Raw genomic sequence first — 25,481 nt, forward strand, 5'->3', positions numbered from 1 at the left:
GCAACGCTCCGCCACTTTATGGTGATGCTGCGGTGCGTGTGTGTGTGTGCGTGAAAGTGAGTGAGAGTTTCACGGCTGCAGCTGAATAGCCTGTGTGTTATTGTGTGTGTGTGCACGTGCAATGGGTCTGGAAGGGGTCCCTCGTGGCTACAGCAATGAAACAAGATCTGCCTTAAAGAGTTGAGCAGGTGAAGAGAGAAATACAGGGCACAGAGATGGGAGAGGACAGCAAAACAGAAAGAATGGGGGCAAGGCAAGGAGAGAAATGGACAGGGGGAGAAAAGTGAGAGTCGGAGAGGGACAGACATAAACACACGAGAGAAGAGGAGAGTACATTAGGGAGGAAGTGCGGTCGACGGAGGATTGAAAAATGATTTCCTCTGGCTCTGCAGGTAGGAGATACAGAGCGCAGAGCGGGAGAGGAAATCCCCTTCTCCACGCTCCTCCGTCCCATCCCTCCTTCATCTTCACTGAGAGCTTCCTGCAGTTTGTAACCTCTGAAACAGACTACGTGACACGCAGGCCATATAATGCCTAACTTACAATGTATAAAATGAGCCCCCCCTCAACTAGTATACTAGTCTGTGGCAACGAAGGCCATTCTGAGTAGAAGTTCAGGCCACCCGCTGTCACATTTTGACAAAAGCAAGGATGATAAGTACTGTGTCATCAGTTGAGACAAAAACAGAAAAGTAGACTAAATACATCAAAATATTTACTATATATATACTGAAACATTCAGTGTACAGAAATATGTATACAAAAATGAAAAATACAAATCAGAAACACTGATGAGCTGTTAGGGGAAACATAATATCCAGCTGCTCCACAGAAGCAGTCGAAAGATGCAAACAACATGCACAGGCAAATGTCCATTACAAACTTATTTATTGAGTTGCAGAAAGCCATTTAGAACTGTATATTTAAAAACAAACACACATATCTCTGACTTTCCAGTGATGATGAAAAAAAATTATAATGCTTATAAATATGATGAATGTTTAAAGCAGATACATAAAGGCAATTTGGGTCCAATTCATTTGAACTCCTCCAGCATTTGTAATAATTCAAAACTAAGAAGAAGAGGAAGGGGGGGGGGATCTGCTAAGTCTCAAAGCTTTAAAATACCATACTGGTGGTTTAGTGTGTTTTAGCCCGCTGACTACTAATTTACATGAGATTCAAATGGGTTTTCTGCCTTTCGAACCAGCCACAGATTTCACATGTGGGTACGCTATGGACAATCTGCCTTCAGAACAATGGAACCCATTTGTTATACATATTCTCTGACTTTCTACATCTACGTCTCCTTTATTAATCGTCAAGTGATATTATAACGATGTGGTCATGCAGCTGTCTGCGGGGACCACTTTCAAATCTCGCTTGCTGGTGCATTCACGGATGTTCCAACATTCAATCATTAACGAGGTACTACAGTGATTTGGCATTGCACTTCCATTAAGTCAGGGGTCAGGGGAGACTTATTAAAAAAAATAAGGATTACAATCGTGGCAGCAGAGAGAAAAGTATCTCCACTCCTGCAGTCCCCAGTATCGATCGCGCTCCAAAAAACACCAGATCCTACATTCTCAGACTCTACTAAGCTCCCTCCAAAGCCACAGAGGACGTTATATACAGCTGTTTTCACAGGCAGTGTTATACTTCTTGTAAAGAGTGAACGTAAATGTGTATGTAACAACAGCAGAGAGCAGTGGGTTGCCCTAAACCATAGATTCAATGAGCAATGTTGCAGAAAAAACAAGCAACCGAGGACAGAAAAAATAATTCAAAATAAAAAAGGTGAGTTTGCTCATCTCTTGCATTAACAGTTGCAGTTTAGCAGCAAACATTTAAAAAAAAAATACAACGTGTAGTTTATGGGCTACAACACACAAAACAAACCAGTATGGAGCTTTAAGTCTTCCTAGACTATATTTCATTCACATACATTAATATGAAATGTACTGGTCCGAAATCACAGACAGACTTGAGGAGTGACCCGTCTCGACCTGGAGCCGACCGGCTGCCGTTTCGTGGTTCAAGAGAGTCATACTCCTCGCTACGGTTTCCCAGGTGACGAGGTGTAAGGCACAGAGAGCGCCTCATGATATGAGTTCCCGTTCCTTTTAAAACCCAGTGGGACAGCTCAGAGGGGACTGGGTAGGACGCAGGGATGCAGGGTTTTGTAATCATTGAATCAAGGAAAAGGAACGTGTGATGAAGCAATGTAACAGATTGCAACAAGAGCAGCTTACTGATTGAGAGTAATGGAAGTGAACCTCTGTGTGTGTGCGTGTGCACAATGTACAGTAAATATGCACTTCCAAAGAAGAAGTAAAAACTTAGAATAGGTAAAATTCCATTGACTTGTAATTTCAACAAAGTAAAAACAAACAATCCATAAAACAACAAATGTATATGCACCACCACTATGTAAAGCTGATTTCATTTGTTAAAATGTAAAAAAAAAAACAAAACAGATATGACATTTTGACATTGTTTTGTTCTTTTCAAAAGGGAGAAAGAAAAGGTTTGATTGTGTAAAACTGAACACTGACAGAATGTTAATGCACTGTTGTTGAAATACTGAGACGCATGTGCAGGACCTTCACCTGTAAAGTGCAACTTGCACATGATCAGCACATGTTTATATGAGATTTAGCACTGTGTTAACATGAGATGCATAAAACACAGAACTAAAGGGCTGCTGACTAAAAACAATTTAATACTAAGCCAATTAAGAAAACAGATTCATTCATAGAGTCAATCACAACACTGCTTCCTCCAGACTTAAAAGATGATTCTGTCCACTGAGGAAGCACATGTTGAATCCCAATGAAACACACATTTTAATTTGTGTTTTTTTTTTTTTTTTTTTTTCATTATTTTCTACACAGGGACAGAAATCAGGCCTGCCTGTGACCAAAAGTCCATTGGACTTTGTAACAAAATAAATAATTAAAATGAACTCAAAAAAATATATATTTTTATCCTACAATCCAAAAATGTCAACATTTACTTGAGAACAAAAGAGATCTGCAGCAGCCGGAGGTTGGAAAAGGGAGCCGACATACAGGGTGTGTGTCTGCGCTGCAGCTGATGAAGTGATGAAGACAGTACCGTGACATGAGCCAACAGAAGAGGGGAAGGATAGAGAAACAAAGAAGCAGAACAGAGAGATACTGCAGCAAAGTTCACTTAGTTAAGCAGCTGAGCTAAGTCCCACAACAAAGAGAATGTAGACTGACCCAAGTAATGGATCTACATTTACTCCCGTCAACACTTTTTAGAGTAGAAAATCCTACGTGGCCAAAGTCATCATTAAAAACAATCATTTTTTGAGTGTTAAATTATTTAAGTGTATTAATCTTAAAACACACAACCACTGCGTATAGCCAGCTGAACCAGCAGAAGGAACCTAGTTTATAAAGTCACTAACCAATTCCATATGAACAAAGTCTTCACAGAGGAAACTGAAAAAACTCAAGTCTGTATTTTACTAAAACACTTCAATGTTGGGGTCTCAAAGTGAGACCTACCCAGTCTATGTGGCAGCATCTGACTGATTGATCTACTGTCATTTGGCTTGACAGGGGTTATTTTTTCACCCTGTACAGACAGTGGAAAAGTGAATGAATGGATAAAATGGAAGGTGTGGGATGTGGTGGTGGTTGGGTGGGGGAGGGGGGCTGCTGCAGCTTTGTTAAAAAGCACAGTAAAAATCTTTGATATTTACACTGAGGAAAAAGTGAATACATTCAGGCAGCATATAAGGAGAGGAGGACAACCTTCTCCCCTGTACGAGGTACGTTTGGCACTGCTAATACTCAAGACGCGCGCTCTCTCTCTCCGCTAAATGTCCTTGTGTCATTGCTCTCTCTTCCGTCCCCCTTCATCACGTTAGCCAGTGAGTGGAGCTAGAACCTGGCACATGAATGTCAACACGTCGCCTCTGCGCTCACTATTGATTAGTGTGATACTGCGGAGGGGGGAGGAAGTGGTAAACGTTGAAGCGTGGGGGGGGGGGGGGGGGCAGAAGTGCTCTCCTGGTCAGACAGGAACCAGGCAGATCCAGTCCCTCCTATACGCTGCCCCACCACCTGCTTCCATCAGCAGGGGTCTTTGGTTCAGAAGGCACATGTGTGCATTTCTCCACAGCACACCTCATGTATCTTTTTTTTCTTTTTTTTTATTAGAATTTGTAATAATCTCCTTTGATATTAAAACCCAGAAGGTGTGCGGGCAGGCCACCCGGATTCTAAGGGTTCTTACTCCCGAACCTTTCCCCCACTTCCTGTTTAAGTAGTCCATTGGGAAGAGGCATAAGGAGACTGTGGGTGGGTGTAAACTCAGATTCCATTGGTCAGGTCTGCGATGACGTTGGCCTTCACCAGCTTGCGAAGGAACTCCTTCTCCTTGGATATGTTGTGCGTCCATGACTGGGGGGAAAACCAGAAGAAGAAACAAATTAAAGAGTGATACAAACAAACAAAACCCCTTCTGATTGTGAGGATTGCTCTTATTATAAATCAAGGGGAGTTATTGCAGACGCTAAGAACTGTATGCTTGTTTAATATTTTCGTATTCCCAGTGTCTATACGTGTGGGTGTTTCATGTGTGCATATAGATGAGTTAAAGCTACGCTGGGTCAGCTTTCCTCCCTGTTGTGCTATGAGGATTCGGTCCAGTGGGCCGACGTGTAACCAGAGCCGCTGGTTCCTGTGTGGTGCTCTGGGATGAGGAGAGACTAAAGGAACAAGCCAAAGAGCAGATGAAGGAGGCAATAGGTTGGAGGAAGAAACGTACAGGAGGGAATATGAGGGAGAAATAAAGTGGAGCGCTATACAGGAGGCTGGGCCCTGCAGCTGCCTCTGGTCTATCCTGCTGGTCAGAGACTCTCCTACGGACTGTAGGCCTCTCTGGGCTCGGTCGGGCCTCCTACCACTACGTGATGGGACACAGCAGGAGGATGATGATGAACAATGAGCTACAGTTGGATTGGAATAACATAAGAAAACAAGCCAGTAATGTTTTAAAGTCCAGCTGATAACTTCAGATTTAGCCTCCGACGCTCTGGGTATGACAGGCGGGTGTTTGTGTTTGATTGACAGCCGAGCTGAATATAAAACGACTGAGGTCAGAAGTTGAGGACAGCTGGAAGCAGTGATGAATAGGGAGCATCACCATTTAGCATCCAAACTGTGTGATGATGACTTTTGCAGGAACATTTTAAGCCGTTCATAATGTTAAGTCTGGGTTGCTAATTAGCTAGCTAGCCGGCAAACACACATTAGAAGTTTTCCCCTGGCGGATGTGTTTTTGGCTAAGGTGCAATATAAAGACGTGTCCTTGATCGTGGAAGCAGAAGGAGAAAGTAGCAGGAAAGTCAGTTTATAAATCATAGCAGCTTTAACTAAATCAATTGGTGCAGCTCCACACTTGTCTGAAATGATTCTTCTGACATTTTATTATACATTTTCATGCATGTCGCCTGCTTACATGATTTCCGTGGAGCTTTAAAGCAACCGTCCAGATGCTGGTTCCCCAAAGCAGTGGAATAAGACGATGGATGATTTCATGGCTCAGCGTCCGCGCCGTTCCACAAAATTAAAAACAAGCCGGGGGCCTTCAGTGCAGTGTTTAAGTGTTCCAAACAATAAAAACGCCAAAAGTGTTCCCGTTAATTAGCCATGTGTGGAGAACAACGCTGATGAAGACGGTGATAATAAATGCCAAAGGTTCACGGAGAGTTTAGACAAAAGGTTATCATTATACTGAGCTCATGGTTTACTGACATCTTTGATTCCACTGGGCTAACAGTGTAAACACTGAGAGGAAGACTGGACTGATGGAGAGGAGGGAGAGATCTGTCACCAGGGCAAAGATTGTTCAAACTGTTAGTGTGATGATGACAGACCAGTGCCACTTCAAATGTGGGGAGATTAAAGATTGAACCGTTTGATTGTTTTCATTCTTCAGCTTTAGTTTTATTATCCCGAATATAGTTTTTATGTTGTCACAGGTTGTTTTAAATCTTTTATAGGTTTATGTCCACAGTACTCATCAGGTGAGAGAATAGAGAAGTTAAGACTATTTACATTGCATTTTATTATAAACATTGTGCTTCACTAAAACAGACTAATGACCACATACAAAGGCATGCATAAATGAATACGGCAGAATCTTTTTTACTTATGTATCTTCTATCTTCATTCATAAAAGGAAAACCCAAGTAATATTTGCTTTAAAATCTTTTAGTTAACACTTTGGTTATTTTGGTTGTCATGAATAATTTTTATTGTGTTTTCAGTAAAGATAAATGTTCATTAGCCAGGTACTGGAATAACTGTCCCTCATTTTCTCAAATTTTACTCAAATTTTATTTAAATTAAAAACTATTTTAAGATATATAAATAAAAGATTCTACATGAAAATATAACGTTATCTCCTGAGTTAATATGAGTGTTCAGAGTAGTGAAGGACTAGAATCATGTTATGATGCATGCATTCAACACCCTACAGACATTTTCCTTCCCACCATCACAGTTTAGGAGCCTGCCATGAAGCCTCATAGCTGAATAACCATATGTCAAAGTACCAGGAGCTGATCAGCACAGAATCCTGATTGATAGATGCAATTAGTGCGACTATGCCAAAACTTTCATCCAGCTCCAGATAGCTACATCTTTTAAAGGAAACACAAAAGCGGGGAGAGGCTTTGGTTCACCTCACCCCCTCCTTCCCTCCACATCAGTGGTGGTCCCTTCTCTTCAGTGATTCCTCAGTGGCCAGAGCAGGTAGAAATAAACCAGAATTAGAATGAAAAGAATGTCAGACCAGATTTAATCTTAAAAAAATCTGCTCATTTAGGAGCGCCTTGATATTTAAAGAAGTTTACTTTTTGTGGGACTCAAAACACAGCAAGGATTTTTTTATTTTATTTTGTTGTGAAATAAGAACTGTGCTAAAATGTGAAAAAACTCACCTCTTTAATGGCCGACATCTTTACAGTCTCGTAGTAGTGCAGAGGTGCATGTGGCTTGTTCATGTCATAGCCGAAACCAGCCACCGCCACCTCATCACAGTTGTGCAGTGCCATCGTTATAGCAACTGTTCCCAAAGTTGGAATGTTCTGTAGTTTAAAAAAAAAAAAAAAAAAAAAAAAAAAACACAAACACAGGCTGTCAGACACATTCAGCACACATGCACCAGAATAATCTTTTGATTTAGACTAAAAGGATTAATATGGACAAAAACACATGGGAGAGTTTATCATTTTCAGCCTATTTTGAATCTGATCTTTCCCAGAGGCAGATGTCCCTATCTCTCTTATGTATCTGGTTCCTTTCCTCCTTTGTACCTCTGTCTTTGTTCTGCTCCACTACTGCTAACCGACTTTGAGCACTTGGTGATTAACTATTACCTTAAGACGCGACCCCTGCTACGACGCAGTGATCTACAGGGTTGAACTGCGCTTCCTAAATGCCTTAGGCTGCCAGAGATCTGGGGGGTACAGGATCTCTTTGTGTGTGTGTGTGTGTGTGTGTGTTTTCGTATGTGTTAGAGAACAAGAAAGAGGAAAAAGAGTGTGTGTTTTTTTGGGGGGGGGGGGGGGGGGGGGAAGTGGGTGCAGAAGAATGAGTGGAGGGAGGCCCCATTTAAATCATTACCCTGATTTGCAGCCCTCAGGGTAGGTGGTGCTGGACTAGCAGCTGGCCAACCCCCTACTGTGTTCTTATACACATTAATTTACACAAACACACACACTCAACATAAACACTAGTATAACTAACAGACCTGCTCATTAATATCCACATGCATAAACTATGATGGTCAGAGGAGACTGCAAAGTGTTTTAGGAAAAGAGTGTGCCAGATCATCCAAGTCTGCAGCCTGTATTGTATGAGACAGCACCGCTAACACCAAGACACAAATGTGCATGTGTGCAAACACACACAAATGACCAACAGCCTCTCTCACACACATACATGCACAGAGGCCATATGCCCACATGTTGAACACATGTTGCAGAGTGGAGTTCATGCAGGGGTGCTGTGGTGGCCCCATAGGGTAGAATTATGGTGATACACTCATGTCCTCTTCAATTCTTTAACATTATCCCACCTCTACTTACACAGCTCAGTAATAACATGAATACAAGCAGTCTACTTTACACACAACTATGTTCCCATACACACTAGTTATTGATTGCTGGTGTTCATCAGTGAAAATTGGTTCCCTCCATTTCTTCCAAAAATAGAGGTCTCAGTCCAGACGAACAGGATCTTAAGTATAGTATTTACATACACTTATAATATATAATAAAAACAATAGGGTTCTTGATACAGCCCTAAATCTGTATCAACTCATCCACAATCTAGATTTCCCATTTAATCCATTTCCCTCAGAAATAATCAATTTGCGGGGAGTTTGTCGTTTTTTTATTGTCATGTCTCAGTCGCTTATGGAGAGGGATGACTTTAGCATTTTTTGTGTCATCCTGTGCAAACAACTATTTTCAAATTTCCATTAAAATTTGCAGATCAAAATAAAAATGTCACAAAAAGTTTACGAGCTAAAATCCATGATGTTGTTAGTATGTGCGTCCATGTGTCTCTTACCCCTTTGCCCATGACACCATTGTTGAAAGGCAGGCCTATGAACTGGAAGGCGGCCTCCTGGATGAAGTATGGATTGAGGATTCTTATCTCCGTTGGCTCCCGAGGCAAATAGTGAGCCACTGATTTCCAAAAACCCTCGGTGCCCCTCTGAGGTATTGGCAAGGAAGTAAGACAGGAACACAGACAAAAAGAGAAGGGAATAAAAACAGAACATTAAGCATTAGTAGTTCACAAGATAAACACTGGACTGTTTTCTATCAGAAGGGTCAGTGTCATGTACATAAAACACAGGAGTGACATTCACATGATGACACAGATAGCCCAACCTGCAATTTACCATCCCAACATCAAAGTGAGACTTCCCTCTTTAACGCTGACATAAAACACAGAAGCCAACCAGAAGCCAGAGCCCATACCAACACTGATTAGGGAAATGGCTTTTGGGCCTTTAAATGGGGTGAAATCAGGCAGGACATCAGTAATTACGAGCCCTGGTAGGAGCAGAATTAGGCAGTGGGTGAGGGGTGCAGCTGCCCTGCAGTGCTTTACCGTCCCCCTCTTCCCGTCCTCATTTTCATTAGTCATAGGGAGAGGCTTTTGGACTTATTGCCACCAAGATTTTGTTATATATTGTTCAATTATTGGAACAAACATTTTTAATTTAGGAGGAGCAGATACAAACATAATACCCAATAAGTTCACATCAGAATTATCATTGACCTTCCCAACAGAACTGACAAATCAAAACCTCTGCCCTGATCCAGTCGAAGTGTGCTTGGTCAGGCTTGATGATGGAGTTTGCTTTATGCTTTGAAGGTAGTATATTGGTAGCCTGGTGCTACCAGACCATCGTACCTAATTTCATTTGTACAGAAGGTCTGGAACTGCTGTAATTGTCAAACATTCACTCACTTGGAGGCGGGTGTCTGTTGAAGTTTAAAACTATTGGATCTGCTCAGTGCCACTCTGGATTAGCCAACCAATCGCATAACGTTTGGTCGTGAGCCGGCTTCTGACGGTGCGTTCAGGGAACTCAGAAATTTCCGACTTCACTACATATTGTAGTCTATGGATCTACCGGTACCTGGCAATGGTAACTTGCTACAGCCTAACGTTTAGTTATTTGGATGAGAAAGGTTGTAGGCGTCCATACTTTCCCGAGCAGATGCACTGGAACACAGACAGGTCGGAACTCGGAACTACCAAGTCGGAAATTTCCGAGTTCCGAGTGTAAAGGAACGCAGCATTCAACTGAAACTGGAGCGTGACTTCGACGTCATCGTTCTCAGCAACTTCCTCTGTTCGCTGACTGAACACTCAGAAATTTGTTCGAGCAAAATCCCACTAATACGCCCCATCCCCAGACTGACTACTGAAGGGAAAATTTAATTTGGGCGGAAGTAGGTGGGCGGGCAGAGCCAGGCTAGTATATTGGTAAATTGCATGATTTTCAAGTTTGAAAAACTGCTGGTATATTCACATTATGTATCTGTTGATATTTTGAAGTTGGGAAATCACAAGCGCCAAAACAGTATTCCCTATCCAATATCCAAGGTAAATATGGCATTTGAAAGGAAGTTATTTGAATCACATATTTCTCCTGAGGGTGGCCTAGGTAGGAAAGATACTGTCTTTTTACACAATACAATAATAATCAGTTGCTAGGGCAACCGTCCACATAGGCCGGCAAAACAACCAAAATACTATGTAACTTATCTCAGTCGTGCAAGTCATACCACTGAAAAAATAAAGAATCATCCTGTCTATACATCATGCAAATTAACACTACTTACATTTTAACCTTAACATAATAGAATCGACAAGATCACACTCTTCAACCTTTACAACATCAGTTGAAATGATAAACTTAACGAATGTACAATGAAGTAGCAGTGCGTGATTGACTTTCTTGACAGCATGACTTCCTTAAAGGCATGAAGCCAAAAGAGTCAGCAGATGTAAACGCGAATCACCTGTTCAAATAGTCAAGCACCCGCCTTGCAGCCTTTGATACAGCAATACACGACTCTGCGTGTGTGTGTGTGTGTGTGTGTATATGTGTGTGTGCGTGTTGGCCGAGGCAGTAACAACAACTCCGCTGGCTTTGTGGCTTCAACAGTGGCGGCTCTTTTTGAACGTGGGCCCGGCTCTGTGCCTTTGGCAAGCTGCAACAGGAACAGCAGCTCATCTCTCCTGTCAACACAGCTTGTGTTTGCCAGGAATCTATTTAGCAGCGTTGTTTGGATGTGTGCGCGACTGTGTACGCTGAATAAAGAAAGACATGCATTTTTTTCTTTATTCTAGGAAGGAGAAAAGCTAATGGCACAAAACACACACAACCCACGCTTTACACTGAAATGACCTGACATGTGTACAGACACAAATGTCATGGGGTGGGGATCGCTTTGAAGACATTCAGACAACTGCCAAAGTACAGGTGGCTTTAAGAAATGTTAAGAGCAATTAGTAAGTAAGGATTCAGGACGCTCAGGAGTGAGGGGGGTTGTGGGTACTGTTATGAGTACAGGAATGTGGGAACTTGCTTACATTAAATAAGGTCACTAACTCAAACCTCCACCGGTTAGGATGAACAGGACACGGAAAGTCAATGATAACACTCCGGCCTCCCTTGGCACTCAAACCACTCCAGACAGCAATGAAGAACTTCTTTATGGGTTATTGCTACTGGCCTTGAATATTGAGATGTCCAATGTTGATATAAGACGTGTTTTAATAAGAATTCGCCAAGCTAAAGTTAAAACGAGCTTGTAAATAATGAGCAATAGCGTTGAATGGCGTTGAGAGTCAAAAGCTACAGTAATACTCAAAACAAACATCATCCATTGGACAAGATGTGGCTTCCGCTGGAGTGCCCGTTTTCACTCTATGCAAGTGTGTATTGGTTTGTCAAGAGACACACACCTGAGCCAGTGGCATTTGACTATAGACAGACCGGGAAGCTACTGCACACCACATAGTAACTAATCCCCAACACACATAAGCTCAAAAGGTGAAGTGAAGTTAGTAGCTTTGGTGTTAGTGCTGTCGCCGTGCTGTGGCCAGAGAGGAAATGGCTGTTTCCCTTCTATTGCGACAGCTTTCTGGTTAAATTGGTCTGGACTATAAGATGCAAGTGTGTGTGCACTGCACACAGCTGCGTGCTTCAATAAAGCACCTGTTAAAACAACGCTGAACTTGGAGAATTATTACTTTGAAAAGGAGAGTGAATGTAGCGGTTATCATCACTCAGTCAGAAGAAGGTAAACTTCTTACGTTGAAGTGCCTCTTGTCTTTATTGAAGCTATCCAAATGTAGCATATTTCAAATAAAAATTCCCAGGAATCTGCAAATAAAAAACAGGGTCGAAGAGCTGTACCGGAGATGATTCCAGGATATCTTAAACATAAAACAAAAGGACAATTCTTGACAGTGCTTCTAGACTCCATGAGCAAAAGTAGTTGTGACGAGAGGGCATAAGGAAATGTGAGACTGGTCACATTTCCCACATCACATTGTACAAAGCTTTACCAAACAAATGGTTACCCGTTTATTTGATTTTTTTAAATCAAACTTCCGCAAATCCCAGAGAGGGCTAAATGTACAGTAGCAGCTGACCCTATTGAATGTACAATAAAAAGGCCTGCTCCTCTGCTACATCAAACCACAGAGTAAAAAGCTCACAAGTTTAGAAGAGGTAAGCCTCCAAGAAGCTGATGTTTAAAAATAGTTGGTTATGACTGGGCTTTAAGTGGAATGGATTGAAATGTGTATAATCTGTAGTAAACTCCACATCCGAAGGGTCATTGGTTACAATAACAAGTGAGTGTTATTGATGCAAAAGGAAGGGGCCGTTAATGTATCTTTACTTATACCGGCATCAACGCACTCAGTTGCAGTGTTGTCAACAGAAGCTTTTCAAAAGGCTTAGGGTATATGCGTTGTTATTTCACAGTTGTAGGAAAATCACAGCAATACACTAAAAAAGGAGCTTACATCGCGGGATTAGAGCAAGACAATGTCAGGGGGTGACGAGAAGACTGACTGTAAGCCAAAGATCAAACAGATGGAAAAAAAGTAAGTTGACTGAGCGATGCAGAGGGTTAAGAACAACGATTAAAATTAGTCATCAAATTGAAAATATACAACATTGTGAGTACCGAAACATGAGGGAAATCCAAGGTAATGTAGAAAACGAGTCAAAATACCAGAGAAGTAGCTATGGGTTAGCAGTGGTGAGAGGCTTAAATTAGGCTGGGTATAAAATATGATGACATGCATCCTCTTCCAGTTGCACTTTACTACACAGATGTAAAATCCCCAAATAAGAAACAGCTTGGTTTAGAGCCTGGACTAACCCAACCTTGCTTTTATGGTTCAGTGCGGTTTTGTGTTTAGCGTGGCCAATGAAACCTAACTCACCTTTAAACTAAAATGTTTCTCTGTGCTGAATGAAGCAGATAGCTTAAGTTTATAGTTCCCGGGGGACAGAGCGTAGAAACATGGAGCACTGAACACAACTGTAACATGAGGGGAAAGGGAAGAACAAAATGTTTCACATCTGCGTTTACTGAGGGAGGCTTTAAAGCCCTTCAATGTAAATAAATACAAACAAAGCTCAGCTTTCTCTCTGACAGAAGTAGTAACCAGAAACAGTACAGGTTTTTGGAGCTATTCTTTTGTGTATTCTCCAGAGTGAACTCGTCATAATGTGGCTGGAATGACACATAGTCATTCCTTCATTGACAGGCAGCTGTCATACACAGCGGCTCTATCTGGCTTCTTTGCTCCTGTAAAGGACTGGCTGAGGATGTGGTTGTGTTTAATGTTTATGGAGAGGATGACTCAAACGAGGATGACTGGGTTCCGGAAGGTGGACTTCGAGCAATTTAGAAACAAAAACTGCAAGCCCCAAACTGCTAACGATCACAATTAAGGCTGTCTGGAGGTCATTAGCACTGTGTACATGCTGGGACTTTGCGTTTACAAGTTGCACTGTCTCACCACATAAGTTTCAAAAAAAGAATGTTTAAAAAAAACCACAAAGGTTCTCCAAAGTAGATTGTACATGCTGAGGTGCACTAAAATGTGGTGGGCTAAAAGTTGACAGCTTTGGTTATGTTATTCCCTTTTGTTAGCCAGCAATCTGGAGCATTCACCTATTTGACTTTGCTTTGCCCGACACATAACAAGACCTCTGCCCTCATTGAGGTCACAGTGGTTTCACTTCTCCTGGCTTCTCTTAGTTTATTCAGTGTGTGAAACCCTTGTCTGCACATTCCCATGACGGCAAACATGAAAGCAGTGCCGGCGCAACATTGTAACCATGGAGAAATGTATGTGCAGCATGGGCCTGGCATGGGCTAGAAACAGGTTGCTGCTTCAGCCCACTGGAAGGATTTGGTATTTGACTAAAAAACAAATCAGTCATTCTAGTGCCCTATTTTGACATGTCAAAGTTCCCCTTAAACTTGCATAAATACTCAATTACCCAACTTCCATTGCACCAGAACAACCCACTAAAAAGGAGTACAGGACCGAGTGTTAATCACTGCAGGCGAGGTAGGTGACTCACTTTTGAAACACAACACTCATGGTAATCAGTGACATCCGGACCCTATGTTAGTCACTTGGTTCATGTTCAAAATCCATGTTTACAAGTATGTAAATGAGTATATGATTGTATGTATGCATGCTACTTTGGGCTTCTGCACAGATGTTTGGGCTTAAAAAAAGAGCCATATTGCTGTTATTTCTGGTCAACAGTGCACCCCCAGATAGTGTTACAATAAACTTTAAAGGCTGAAATGATATGTCTGTAACGCCCAAGTTTATTTCAATTTACAGATATTAACAATCGTAAATGCTTCATAACAATATTCTTGCAGGAAGGCATTCATTTGGAAATCGGATGTTGCCATTTCGGTAATTCCTTGCAGCCTTGATTTCTGGCATTGCCTAGAAGCCAAATATTGTTTAAATATTGGCATAGCTTCAATATTTTGATGCTTTTGAGTAAGAACTCATTGCTAGATTTCTATTAAAAGGAGAAGTACTCTCTTCCTCAAATTGTCTCCGTTCATCATTCATCTCTCTGGCCTTTAGAAGCAGGGAGAGTTCCTGTAAACAAACAGGAGAGATAGAACACCGACACTCCACCTTCGAACTCCGTGTTTACCACTGGCTGTATATCCTTCACTGGCTCTGTTTGAAAATATCCCCGCATATACAAACAACTGTGGCTGTGTGTGCATGAGCCATGCACGCGCTAGGCATGAGGGCAAAACCAAAACTAGAGAAATGGGAAAAAATATCAGCAATGGTGGAAATCATGTTTGAGCACACTCGTAAACAGAATGTAACTGGGCAATCAACCAGGCTGCTGCATTTGGGGTCAGACTTTAAAGTGGAGAGAGTTGTAATCACACAGAGCTGCGGCAATGAGGGATTAAGGAAGTTGGAAGCCTTGCAATGCTGCAGTATTGTAACTGTATAAAGTAGGGGGCTTCACTGATCTACAATGTAAGACACTTGTCTCAAAAGGTGTCTACTGGACTATGATCTGACCAGGACCAACGTCAAGTTTGCAAATCTTGAGACTCATCTTAAAGTCTCAATCTTGCTTGGAGGTTTACAAGTCTGTGCGGGTGTGTATGTGTTTGTGAAAGTGCTACAAGACCCTAAATAACAGATTGGGAAATTGCCTTGCTAATTGGTGTTCTGTTGAGCCGTCCCAGATTGCGCTGTAGGCATTTGAAAAGCCATAATAGCCCAGGATAGTCGAGCGCTAACAACTGCCTGGATGAGTCACTTGCGGCTACACTACAACTGTGTACCACCCACTAACCTTTCAAACGGAGAAGGAGAAATACACTTGCTTTCATAACTGCAGAATGAGAGTGAAAGGACTGTGCATCCCTTCCAGCTGTGAGTGTACCGGTCACACAAAGAAATCCCCTGCTAGACCAACAGATGTAAAAGCTCCCACAGGACAACTTCCTAGTTACATTATGTCTCCCTCTGACTCAATAGATAAGAGGTTGGTGAGGCTTTCCTGCTGCATATCATAAAGTATGTGCCATCTCTAAACCAAATATCAGTTCCCCTTCCATTGATTTAGATATTGCTTATCTAGTCACAAGTGAAGGAAAAATAGTATACAAATAAAAGACTTACGAGTCACAGCTTTTGTACATACAAAAGCTGTGACTCGTAAGTCTTTTATTTGTATACTATTTGTCTCCAAGTTCACACACACACGTTTATTTTTCCACTGATTTAGTCCATGCTGGGTGCAAGTCAGATACACTGGCCCTCATTTATCAACCGTGCGTAGACCAGAAAAGTGGGTGTACGCACATTTCCACGCAAACCTCGGCATTTATCAATATGGACGTGAGCGTAGGATACGCTCAAATCCCACGCCAGCTCTCAGCTCGTGTACGCAAGTTTGTAAACAGCATGGACTCGCAGTGCAGCCTGTGCCGGTTAGCCGATGACTTTGCTGGACAATTATTAGAAGATAATACAAATGCAGTTTGTTCTCAGACCGAAATAAAGATATTAATCACTTAAAAATGTGCAGCTTATGGTGTGCAACTGAGTAGGAGAGCTGATTCAATAGTGCCGCGCACACCGGCCACTTAGGAGCGCTGCATGGGACTGCGTAAGGGCAGTTGTCTCCGTCTTGGAGCAGCTGGGGGGACACTGAGGCACAGGGGCTGCATTCATTCAAAATGTTAGCCTAAGTATTAAATATGTAGTAGGCCTACACTGCTCTTTATAATAAAAAATACATGGCACAACATTCAGCACTTTTTAGATGTTAGTTCCTCTTTTAATGTGTCATTGATCGCTTAAGCGAGCGATTTATTTCCACCGTTAACCGGCACGTTTTTCCGATCTGCTGGTGGAGCAGGACAGTGGGCGCTCTCACAGCTGATTGTTGCCGGGTCGGCTTGTGCAGCTGACGGCCGGGCTGACCACTCGTGCCAAGCGCATGCTGTCATACAGTAAAACGCAAAATGTGTTATTTTTAGTTTTTAAAACCCTTTTGAGTAGTGCTATCTAAAAAGGGCCAATACATTCTAATCATTCAAATCTCTGCAGACGTGTATTTATTTTATGGGGACCATTATCGGACAGTTGGTGCGTCTTTTTCTCCTCTACCACTGTAATTATTATGCCTGCACCCCCAGTTGGTTGCATTTCAGAAAAGCAAGACGCTTTTTTAGTGGCGATTTTTGAGTCAGACCACTTTTTCTTCATCTATGTAAAGAAATGGCAACATATAATTGTACATGCTGTTTTATATCATTTCAGCGATAGCCTACTGATGTAAACCACAAATGCAAAATCCTCAGCTGGAGATTGTTTGTTGTCAACACCAACGCAGCAGTTATTTCCTTCCTAACTGCTGCCTTCTGTCGTTCTTTGATGCCGCTTGTAATGCTCCGAAATGAAACTCTTTTTTTTTCCTACTTTCGCTGTTATTCTGTCAATTTATACTTCAGAGAAGTTTCTCTTCTGTGCCGTAATGCGCATATCCATGTCGTAAAACCTCTGGGCGAGGCCTCTAAACTGAGAAGATATAGGGGCGTGATACGATTGTTTTCAACCGCCGCATTTATCAATAATGGCCTGGTTTACGCTGAGATTGGCAAGATACGACTGTTTGATAAATCCCACGCGATACCTGGCAGAATCTGCACCAGTTTCCACGCAAGTTTGATAAATGAGGGCCAATGAAACTAAGATTACAGTTCAGTTCCTTTCATGTTGTTGCTCAAACATATAATCCACTTTCCATAGTAAACAGATATTGTTGCCAGGGTAACATGGGTTTTTTTTAAAGTCACCATTTCAGCATTTAACAACCTGCTACAAAATATGCATATATTACTATATCAAAATTAAAATAAGTTATTATATGAACATAGTTTGAACGGCTGAGCATTGTTTGTCTTTCAAATCCGAACACATTTACTATTGCTTTTAGTGTGACATATGTGTGATGCCTGTATATGTATGATTTTGCTGACACGATGAACTTCGCTTCCATATTATCATCCAGGCTCCAAACCAAAAAGACACAATTTATTGTTTTGTGTTCCCTGATTTTTAACCCATGTGAAACATTCCTCCTCCCTCAGCAGATCAAAGAGGGCTGAGCTGGACGCCTGGGGCCAGATCAATTATCCCGGGCAGCCATTTCCACTGTCCTCTCCTTTCCTTTCTGACACCAGGAAAAATCTGGGCCCTATCAAAGGCCAGAGGGGCCATCAGCCAGCCAAGCAAGCTATTTTCCTCCATTTTACTTTACCGTTACCTTCCACTGCTCATTTTCTTTTCCCCAGCTATTATCCCTTTATCCTATTTCACTGCATCCTTTCCATCCATCCTTCCGCGATTCTCTCACCCTTTAATCCAACTTCACACTTGGCTTTATTTCAGCTTGCCATTGTATGCCCTTTCCATCCCCCTATTATCGCACTGAATTGTCTTTTCATCTTTTTTTCCCCCTCCCCTTTCTCTCACTCTTGATGACCATTTTGACAAATGTCACCTTGTAAAAAAAAAACAAAAAAAAAAACAACGCCCTCTATGTCAAACGGCTGTGCTGGAAAATTAAGCTGTTTTTTCTACTTCTGGGTCACTTCAACATACGCACCGAATATTTTATATCATTCACTCGTGTGCAATTTCCACCCTATTTGTTTGTGTCATTATTCAGTAAATTGCAGTAATGTGTAAAAGAGCATGGAAAACATATTTCTAGCAGATATAGTAACGCCAAAGTAGTAGGCAATAAAATCAATAACAATATTTTTTTCAAATATTTAAAACTGCACACTTTGAAAATGGTCAGTAACGATGTAATATAATACGGTCTTGTTGTAAATGGGCTCGAAGCTATAAAAACATTGCTGGCAGTCCTTTAAAATGCGAACACCTTTATTTTTAGGATTTTATCAACCCCCACTGTGCTGGAATGGACTGAAAATAATCTCCAAGAGAAGAGATACTAGAGACTTTTCAAGAAGAACAAAAGCAAAATGCTGGTAAGGGCTTTTTTTTGTGACAATGGACATAAAAGGACACCGAAGCCATTAAAAATGACTGCCTGTAATACTTTGAAAGATAAGGAAAAGCCAGTTCTGTCATTCAGTCTGACCCTTGTGATTAAGAAGCCCATTCACAGCCTGTCATTATCTGAGGCAATCATAAAAGGTTCAGAAAGACACACAAAGGATTTGCTACAAGGTAAATTAAGTCATAATCATCAATACGGCAAAATCCAAACATATAAGAGAACAATGGTGAGGGGAGCAACATCATTCATAAGAAAATGGTAGCAATGGAGCGTGAAGAAATATTCACTCTGTTGCCAGAGCAAGAAAGAAAAAAAACTTCTCACAAAGCATTCAAACCATTTTACACATCCCTATTATAAAAAGCAGAGATTCACGCTGTCCTCTTCTAGGAAAACAGCTTACATTTTCACAGGAAAGGAATGTACAGAATGTGATTAGAGGTTAGGCTGTTTAAGTTCTGTATAAGGAAAATGATTAATATATTCAGACATATTTAGACACCCGGGGGAGTAGACATCCTCTGGAGTATAATTCAGAGGTGGCAGGCTAAACACAGGCATAATGTGAACCAATCATAAAGGAGTGATGAACCACACACCACAATATTAAAAAAAAAAATTAAGCAGTTTATGTGTGCAGCTTCTCCCACCCACTTTGCAAATCTGTCAGCTGTGAGTTGATCTCATGCAGGATTGTGTGTGCACGTGCCTGTGTGTGTGTTAAATTTGTTCAAGATTTATTTCATTCCGTGCTGATTTAAAAATAAATATATATTCTTACCAGTTTCTCCTTGAAGACCATCTGTCTGAGCCACTTGAAATCCAGTGGTTTGAAGGCGGAAAAAACAAAGAGTGAGTCTTTTTCATAGTTTTCAGGCTTCTGGATAGCTCCTTCTGGATAGGTAATCCTCACGGTGGTTTTGGTCCCTACGTCTTTGCCATAGCCCTTTACTGGGGCTTCATTCAGCCTGCCGGCACAAAAATGTCTTGGTGAATGGAATTCGGGTTTAAGAAAAGGATGCTTTCATTTACACTTCACCAACTGCTGTACATGCCCTTTGGTGAAGGTTCTTTAAAATGGGATACATTTTCACCCCTTCTGAACGTTTTGCCTGGTACATGATCTAGTTACATAATGTTCCACCACTCCGCTTTTTTTTGAGGAAAGTTCAGTTTCATATTGTTGCAATGGAGCCATCTTACCTCACTACAACATCGTATTCATCTATCCGGGAGCCCAGGGACTTGTTGAAGAGGATGCCGCCGTTGCCCACAATGATGCATCGTTTACAGCTGAGACTGCAAGACGGGAGGGTCAGAAGTAAGAAGAATTAAGAACTGATGGATAGACAAAACGAGGGACTTCCTGTAGATTGTGAGTGGCAATATTTACCTGTCGAGCTCCTCTCCAAGTCCGTAATTTTTTGTGGCAGTTAAGATGCTGTCTATGACTCTCTCTGCAGAGGAAAACAAAAGACAATGGAGGATACATTAAGTTTACACATACCCAGCAAGTACACACTAAAATAAAATAGTACTTCTTACATTGACGTTGTCATTTTATTATGCAGTTTATGTGAATAATTGCTTTCTAGGCAATGAATGGGAGACTAGATTCATACAACTAGTGTCTACATCGAAGAAACTGTATCTCGTAATTTGACACTGAAAAAAAAAGAAGCAGCGTTTGGGTCAGCCACCTTCAGCGCTCACTCCTTATGGGGCAGTGCATCAGTTTAACAGATGAGGTGATGATCTCTTATAATGAAAATGAACTATTTGAAAAGCCAAAACTGCTCTTTAAAAAGATTAACACGCTGCCAAGGACATACCACTAGAGATATAGAATCCTAGGTGGTCCCAAAAGAGTCTGAAGAGAGAACACCTCTGTCCGTTTACTCAGTCACAGATAAGGAGGGACCTACCAATCAGACCTCAGAAACAGCGCTGATGGGATAACGGAGGGAAAAAAGCTGTTGTGTTCTTGCGAGGAGTGAATCTGGACAGACAGACATACAGGGTTCAGGATGGTATGCTGGTGTATGTAGAAACTCTCCCATAAAAGCACTCAGAGAGGAATGCTGTTTTCAAACAAGCACATTCTCCTGGTTTGAGTAGGCGAGGTTGAGCTCGTCTCCCTGCGCGGCTAGCACCCCTCTGATCGCAGGGTGAGAAACGGGGATGTTTAGCCATAGCACACATTCCTGCCATGTTCTACGGGGCATTCTGCTGGAGTCACGCTTCCAGCATGAGTTATGAAATGTATTTCTCACTTCCCCAGACCATTTTTAGGCCTTTCATACTTATAATTAATATCATAATTCTCTAAATGCGCAGATTCCGTTTCGGCTGTTACTATTTTTGATCCATGTTACGTTTGAAGTTATGCAGAAGCACCCTAGAAGGACTACTTGGAATTACTTCTCAACTTTACCACATCTACATTACACATGGAGAAAGGAAGGAAAAAAGTCTCTGGGCGTCACATTTTCATTGCCCTCTCTACTTCACTTAAAAACTATGCAGTTTCAAGGGAAAGTGGTTTGTAGAACCTGCAATTAGTTGAAAACATTATTTTCTTAACATATTATTCTCAGAATTGCATCATTCTATCATCATGATTCAAAACACTTTCTTTTTTTAGGCATCTGGAACTAAACGTAAGACTAAAGCCGCGTTTCCACCGGAGTTGTCTGAATGGTTGAGTTGCAGCTTTTCACCCGCGATCTTCAAATCTCCGCTTAGTAAATGTCTCATTTTCTGGTTTGAATTTAATCCATTTGCGATCGTTTGCGATATAATACAAAGCGAATAGCAACAGCACAACATGAGCGTCCTCCCTTGTACTATCGCCCGGGCTACATATCATGCATGTTAACATTATAGCAGCCGTTGTACAGTCTATGGAGCAGCCGCACAGTGCACTTGGCAGCGATGCAACACTTAAGCTCAGTAGTCTCGCCTTGTTTTCCGTTAAAATATACAAAGAAATAATCTGTCCGGTGACCAGCGCAGCCACACAGCGCACCTCGCCAGCACCACTATTCATCTCACCAGTCTCCCATTTTTCTTTTTTTTCCCAACAGATCACGTGTCTCTGCTAAAATAGATAGAGAAATGATGTATTGATTATGATTTTGTCAAAACCTCAACATTTATTATATGACGTGCAGCGCATATACTTTTACTCCTTCTCAATATACGCAAATTGGCCTGATATAAATAAACTCCCCGGGACTTCAGGCCCCGGTGGAAACACACACAGCCATTGCGGTCCAGGAACTAAAGGTTCGTGGTCGAGGAGTTCCTGGAACTCTAAGTTCCTGGTAGTTTTGGCGGAAACGCGGCTTGAAATGTGTTTGTAAACAAAACTGTGGGCCCTGCTGCTGTAAAACAGCAGTGAAACAGTAACTTTAAGGTAGCTTTTTCTAACTTCAAACAGTGTTCCAGGGATCCAGCCTTCCTGTTAGCACAGTTGTTCTTTCAGTTATGAGAATATACCTTCGAAAATGTTCCGTTCTATAACATGCCGAAAGTTACATAGTGCACCTTAAATATAATCACCATGAGGCAGAATGTGTGCCAAGAGAAACAGCAAAAAAGCGAGAGTAAAGAGAGAGTGAGAACAAGAGAGTTTAGACTGGGGCCTGAAGAGCAGTTTGTAAGATGTATTACAGCCCCATTCAACCTGGCTAACGATCCTAATGATTAACCTGCTGAGGAGAGGCGAGCAGAGCAACAGCCCATTGTTTGGATGTGGTGTCGATGTCTGGCGTCAAGCATCACCCCGAGCAGCATAAACACAAGGCTCAGGACCACACCTGGATCCAAGTGGGTGAAAAGTGAAAAATCACAATGGGCAGGACTCTCTTCCAGAGGACGACATGGAAGCTAATTGTTATAAGTACCCAGGGTAAACACTTCAGCAAAGTATGTCTCGTGGTGGAGCCAAAGACAAATGGCTGTAGGTTCAAGCATTAGTCCGACACGGAACTCTTAAAATGGCAAAAATCTCTACTGGTAACATAAGAGGAAGGTCGGAAGCATCACATAGCATGTAAACACAGACACAATGTTGAGAGGAGTGTAGCCTAAACAATATATTTTTTTAAATCATGCGATGAGACAGCAGTATTTGTTGGGCCTGCCCTTTGTAAGCCTTTAAAATCAACATCAACTGTCACGGTGAAAAAAAAAAAAAGGGAAAAAACTGATTGCAGCAGGACAGCTAATTCATCAAGTATACTAAACTGAATCTCTGCAAAAATAACAGTACAGACCAAGGGGTCACCCTCTTTATTTCCTTGTTGTAAACTGCAAATATGTAGACAATATGTCAAGTTGCATAATGGTGTGTGTGCTTTCAGTTGATGGACAAACACACATACATCCCCAGGAACAACTCAATGGCCCACTTATAACATGTACCAATCTATTAAATTAGTTGATGAGGAAACAACTTCATTCATTTGCTGCTAATACACCAAGAAAAAAAAATATATTATATTACAACATCGTATCCATAGTTATGCACCTGCTCTTGTCTCATGTTACAAAGACGGTAAAGAAGTGCATAACCTCTAACTAGGGATGTCCATGGTTAACCGTTAACCGTTAAGAAGAAATTTAACCGGTTAATACTAAAGGTTAAACGGTTAAAAGAAATTAATAATCTTAATTTCTCTGAAATCCGGACTCTTATTTTGATATCGCTAAACTGGATGTAAGAATGCCAACTGTCGGCAAAGAATGAAACGAGTAGTGTAGGCTACGCTCAACTTTATAATAGGTCCATGGTACGCTCCCAGTTACAACTTATGGTCACAACACTCCCGTGTCATATGTTTGTATAATTTAATTAACAGCGTGGGCTCCCGCTAGTTTAACATAGCGCTAGCATTAGCCTATGAGTGCGAGTGTGTGAGGGAATGACAGACAGCCAGGCAGTGAGTGCCCGCCGCCTGCACAGACACAGAGAGGTCTGCTATGCTTGTGTGCCAGGATCAATAGCGAAAATACGTCATAAAGAAAAGCGTTAAGTATCGTTATGCAGTACTGATAACATCGGAGCTTATCAATATTACGGTCTTTCAAAATGTTGCCACGTGCTCAGCACTACTTAGCACCGGGTTTCGGTAGACTACCCATCCCCTAAGCCTGTGTGTGTGTGTGTGTAAATGTCCCTTTTCAGTCACTTATTGCACTTTCTGCTCCTACATTCGCATACTAGACCTCTTTTCACAACAGACAAAGGTGCTGTGTGAATGTCCCTGGTCCCTGAATTGTTTTTAAAATAATATGCCGGTCCTTGGAACAAAAAAAAGTCGGGAGCCCTGCTATAAAGCTTCATGTATTTTACTATAAATAGGCTACATTAAATCTTAACGGTTAACCGTTTAATAACCGTTAATTCTGGTGGTTAACCGGTTAAAGAAAAAATTCTAAATGGCCATCCCTACCTCTAACGCATGATTATGTAACTGAGACTGTGTAAACATCCTACTTTGGTAATGTTAATACAATTATATAAATAATCAAATTAAACATTTCTGTGAGCTTCACTCAGGTATTCACAGGATTCCGCTCTTGATTTAGCCATCATCAGCAACTGCTAATCGGAAATACTGAACGAAAGCCTGCTTCTGTTCGCTAAAGCCCTTTAGCTTCACTAAGCTTTGCTAAATTCACTTTGGACTGTGAAAACATGTAATTCACAGAAAATAACCTTTAATTTACAATGTGAATAATACTTAACAATTCATGTCAAATATAGCCTATTACTCAAATTGACCATTCTGTGGCCGACTGTAATCCTGCAAAGTTTTTCTCGAACGCCAAATCAACACAGCTTTACTTGTTCTCAGGATATGCTTGATGTGTGCTAAAGATAGAGAATAATATGTAAAAAAAGTTAAACTCCCGCCCACCACCACCATTCCATGTTCCCAATTTGGAATCCTTTGTGGCGTTCTATTCAAGAGCCACACGTATCATCTCTCCACATGAGTACCACTAAAAGGGAAACCCTACTGCCATCGCAGTCCGTGGAGAAAACAGAAACCAGGTGTGACACTCACACAGGGAGTGCTCCTTTGATAGCCACTGAGACAGTGTGTGTGTGTGTGTGTGTGTGTGTGTGTGTGTGTGTGTGTGTGTGTGTGTGTAAGACGGCGGAGAACTTGCCAGAGCACAAAGGTAACATTCACTTTACCACCTTCTGCTTCTAAGTATCGGAAAATATGTGACAGAGCATGTTACTGAAGCCAGGTTAATGTTATCTCTTCAGTTCCCATGGCATTGTGTACTGGTTTGATATCTGAAGTGCTGGAGTGTGTTAAGGTCAAAGAACAAGTAGGAGCAATGTGTGTGTGGACTGTGGAGGCATTCAAAGCGGAGTGTTGGGAGACATGACTTCCCTGGTCCGAAAGATAGATTTCATCTCGGAAACAAACGCACATCACAGTTGTTGAGATAAACACAGAAGCCTACAGTGACTATATTGCAAACACATGAATGGAAATGTTTAGGTTATCTGATTTATGGGAATAGTACAATAAGAGTATTATCAATTTTTCCTTGTTTTGGCCTCGCCAGGTTATAACAAATGTAATATGCCAGTTAGTTACACATGCAGACTTTGAGGAATGCCAGATTTTGAAGAATGGGCCACGTAAAAAGGAAAAATCGTAAACAAATAGTATTGTTTTGATTGAGTACATCTACTATAATCCTGTTTTTCAGCTCCCAACAGGCACTGCTTTGAAAACTTG

At 41.5% G+C, this 25,481-nt stretch overlaps 1 protein-coding gene across 1 annotated transcript in view; it reads right to left on the reverse strand.

The window, feature by feature from the left end:
* Positions 1 to 811: 811 nt before the first annotated feature.
* Positions 812 to 25,481, reverse strand: part of st3gal3b (ST3 beta-galactoside alpha-2,3-sialyltransferase 3b) — a gene marked incomplete at its 5' end in the record, with an annotated part of 32,878 nt that continues 8,208 nt past the window's right edge. Inside the window, 6 exons of the mRNA XM_080034051.1 lie at positions 812 to 4,439; positions 6,986 to 7,132; positions 8,622 to 8,768; positions 19,493 to 19,679; positions 19,915 to 20,010; positions 20,105 to 20,168. Coding sequence (XP_079890177.1) covers positions 4,350 to 4,439; positions 6,986 to 7,132; positions 8,622 to 8,768; positions 19,493 to 19,679; positions 19,915 to 20,010; positions 20,105 to 20,168 — 731 coding nt within the window. The 3' untranslated portion in view covers positions 812 to 4,349. The remainder of the gene's footprint in view (positions 4,440 to 6,985; positions 7,133 to 8,621; positions 8,769 to 19,492; positions 19,680 to 19,914; positions 20,011 to 20,104; positions 20,169 to 25,481) is intronic.

This window comes from Ammodytes marinus (assembly GCF_949987685.1).
Source record: "Ammodytes marinus genome assembly, chromosome: 9".
NCBI classification, from domain to species: domain Eukaryota; kingdom Metazoa; phylum Chordata; class Actinopteri; order Uranoscopiformes; family Ammodytidae; genus Ammodytes; species Ammodytes marinus.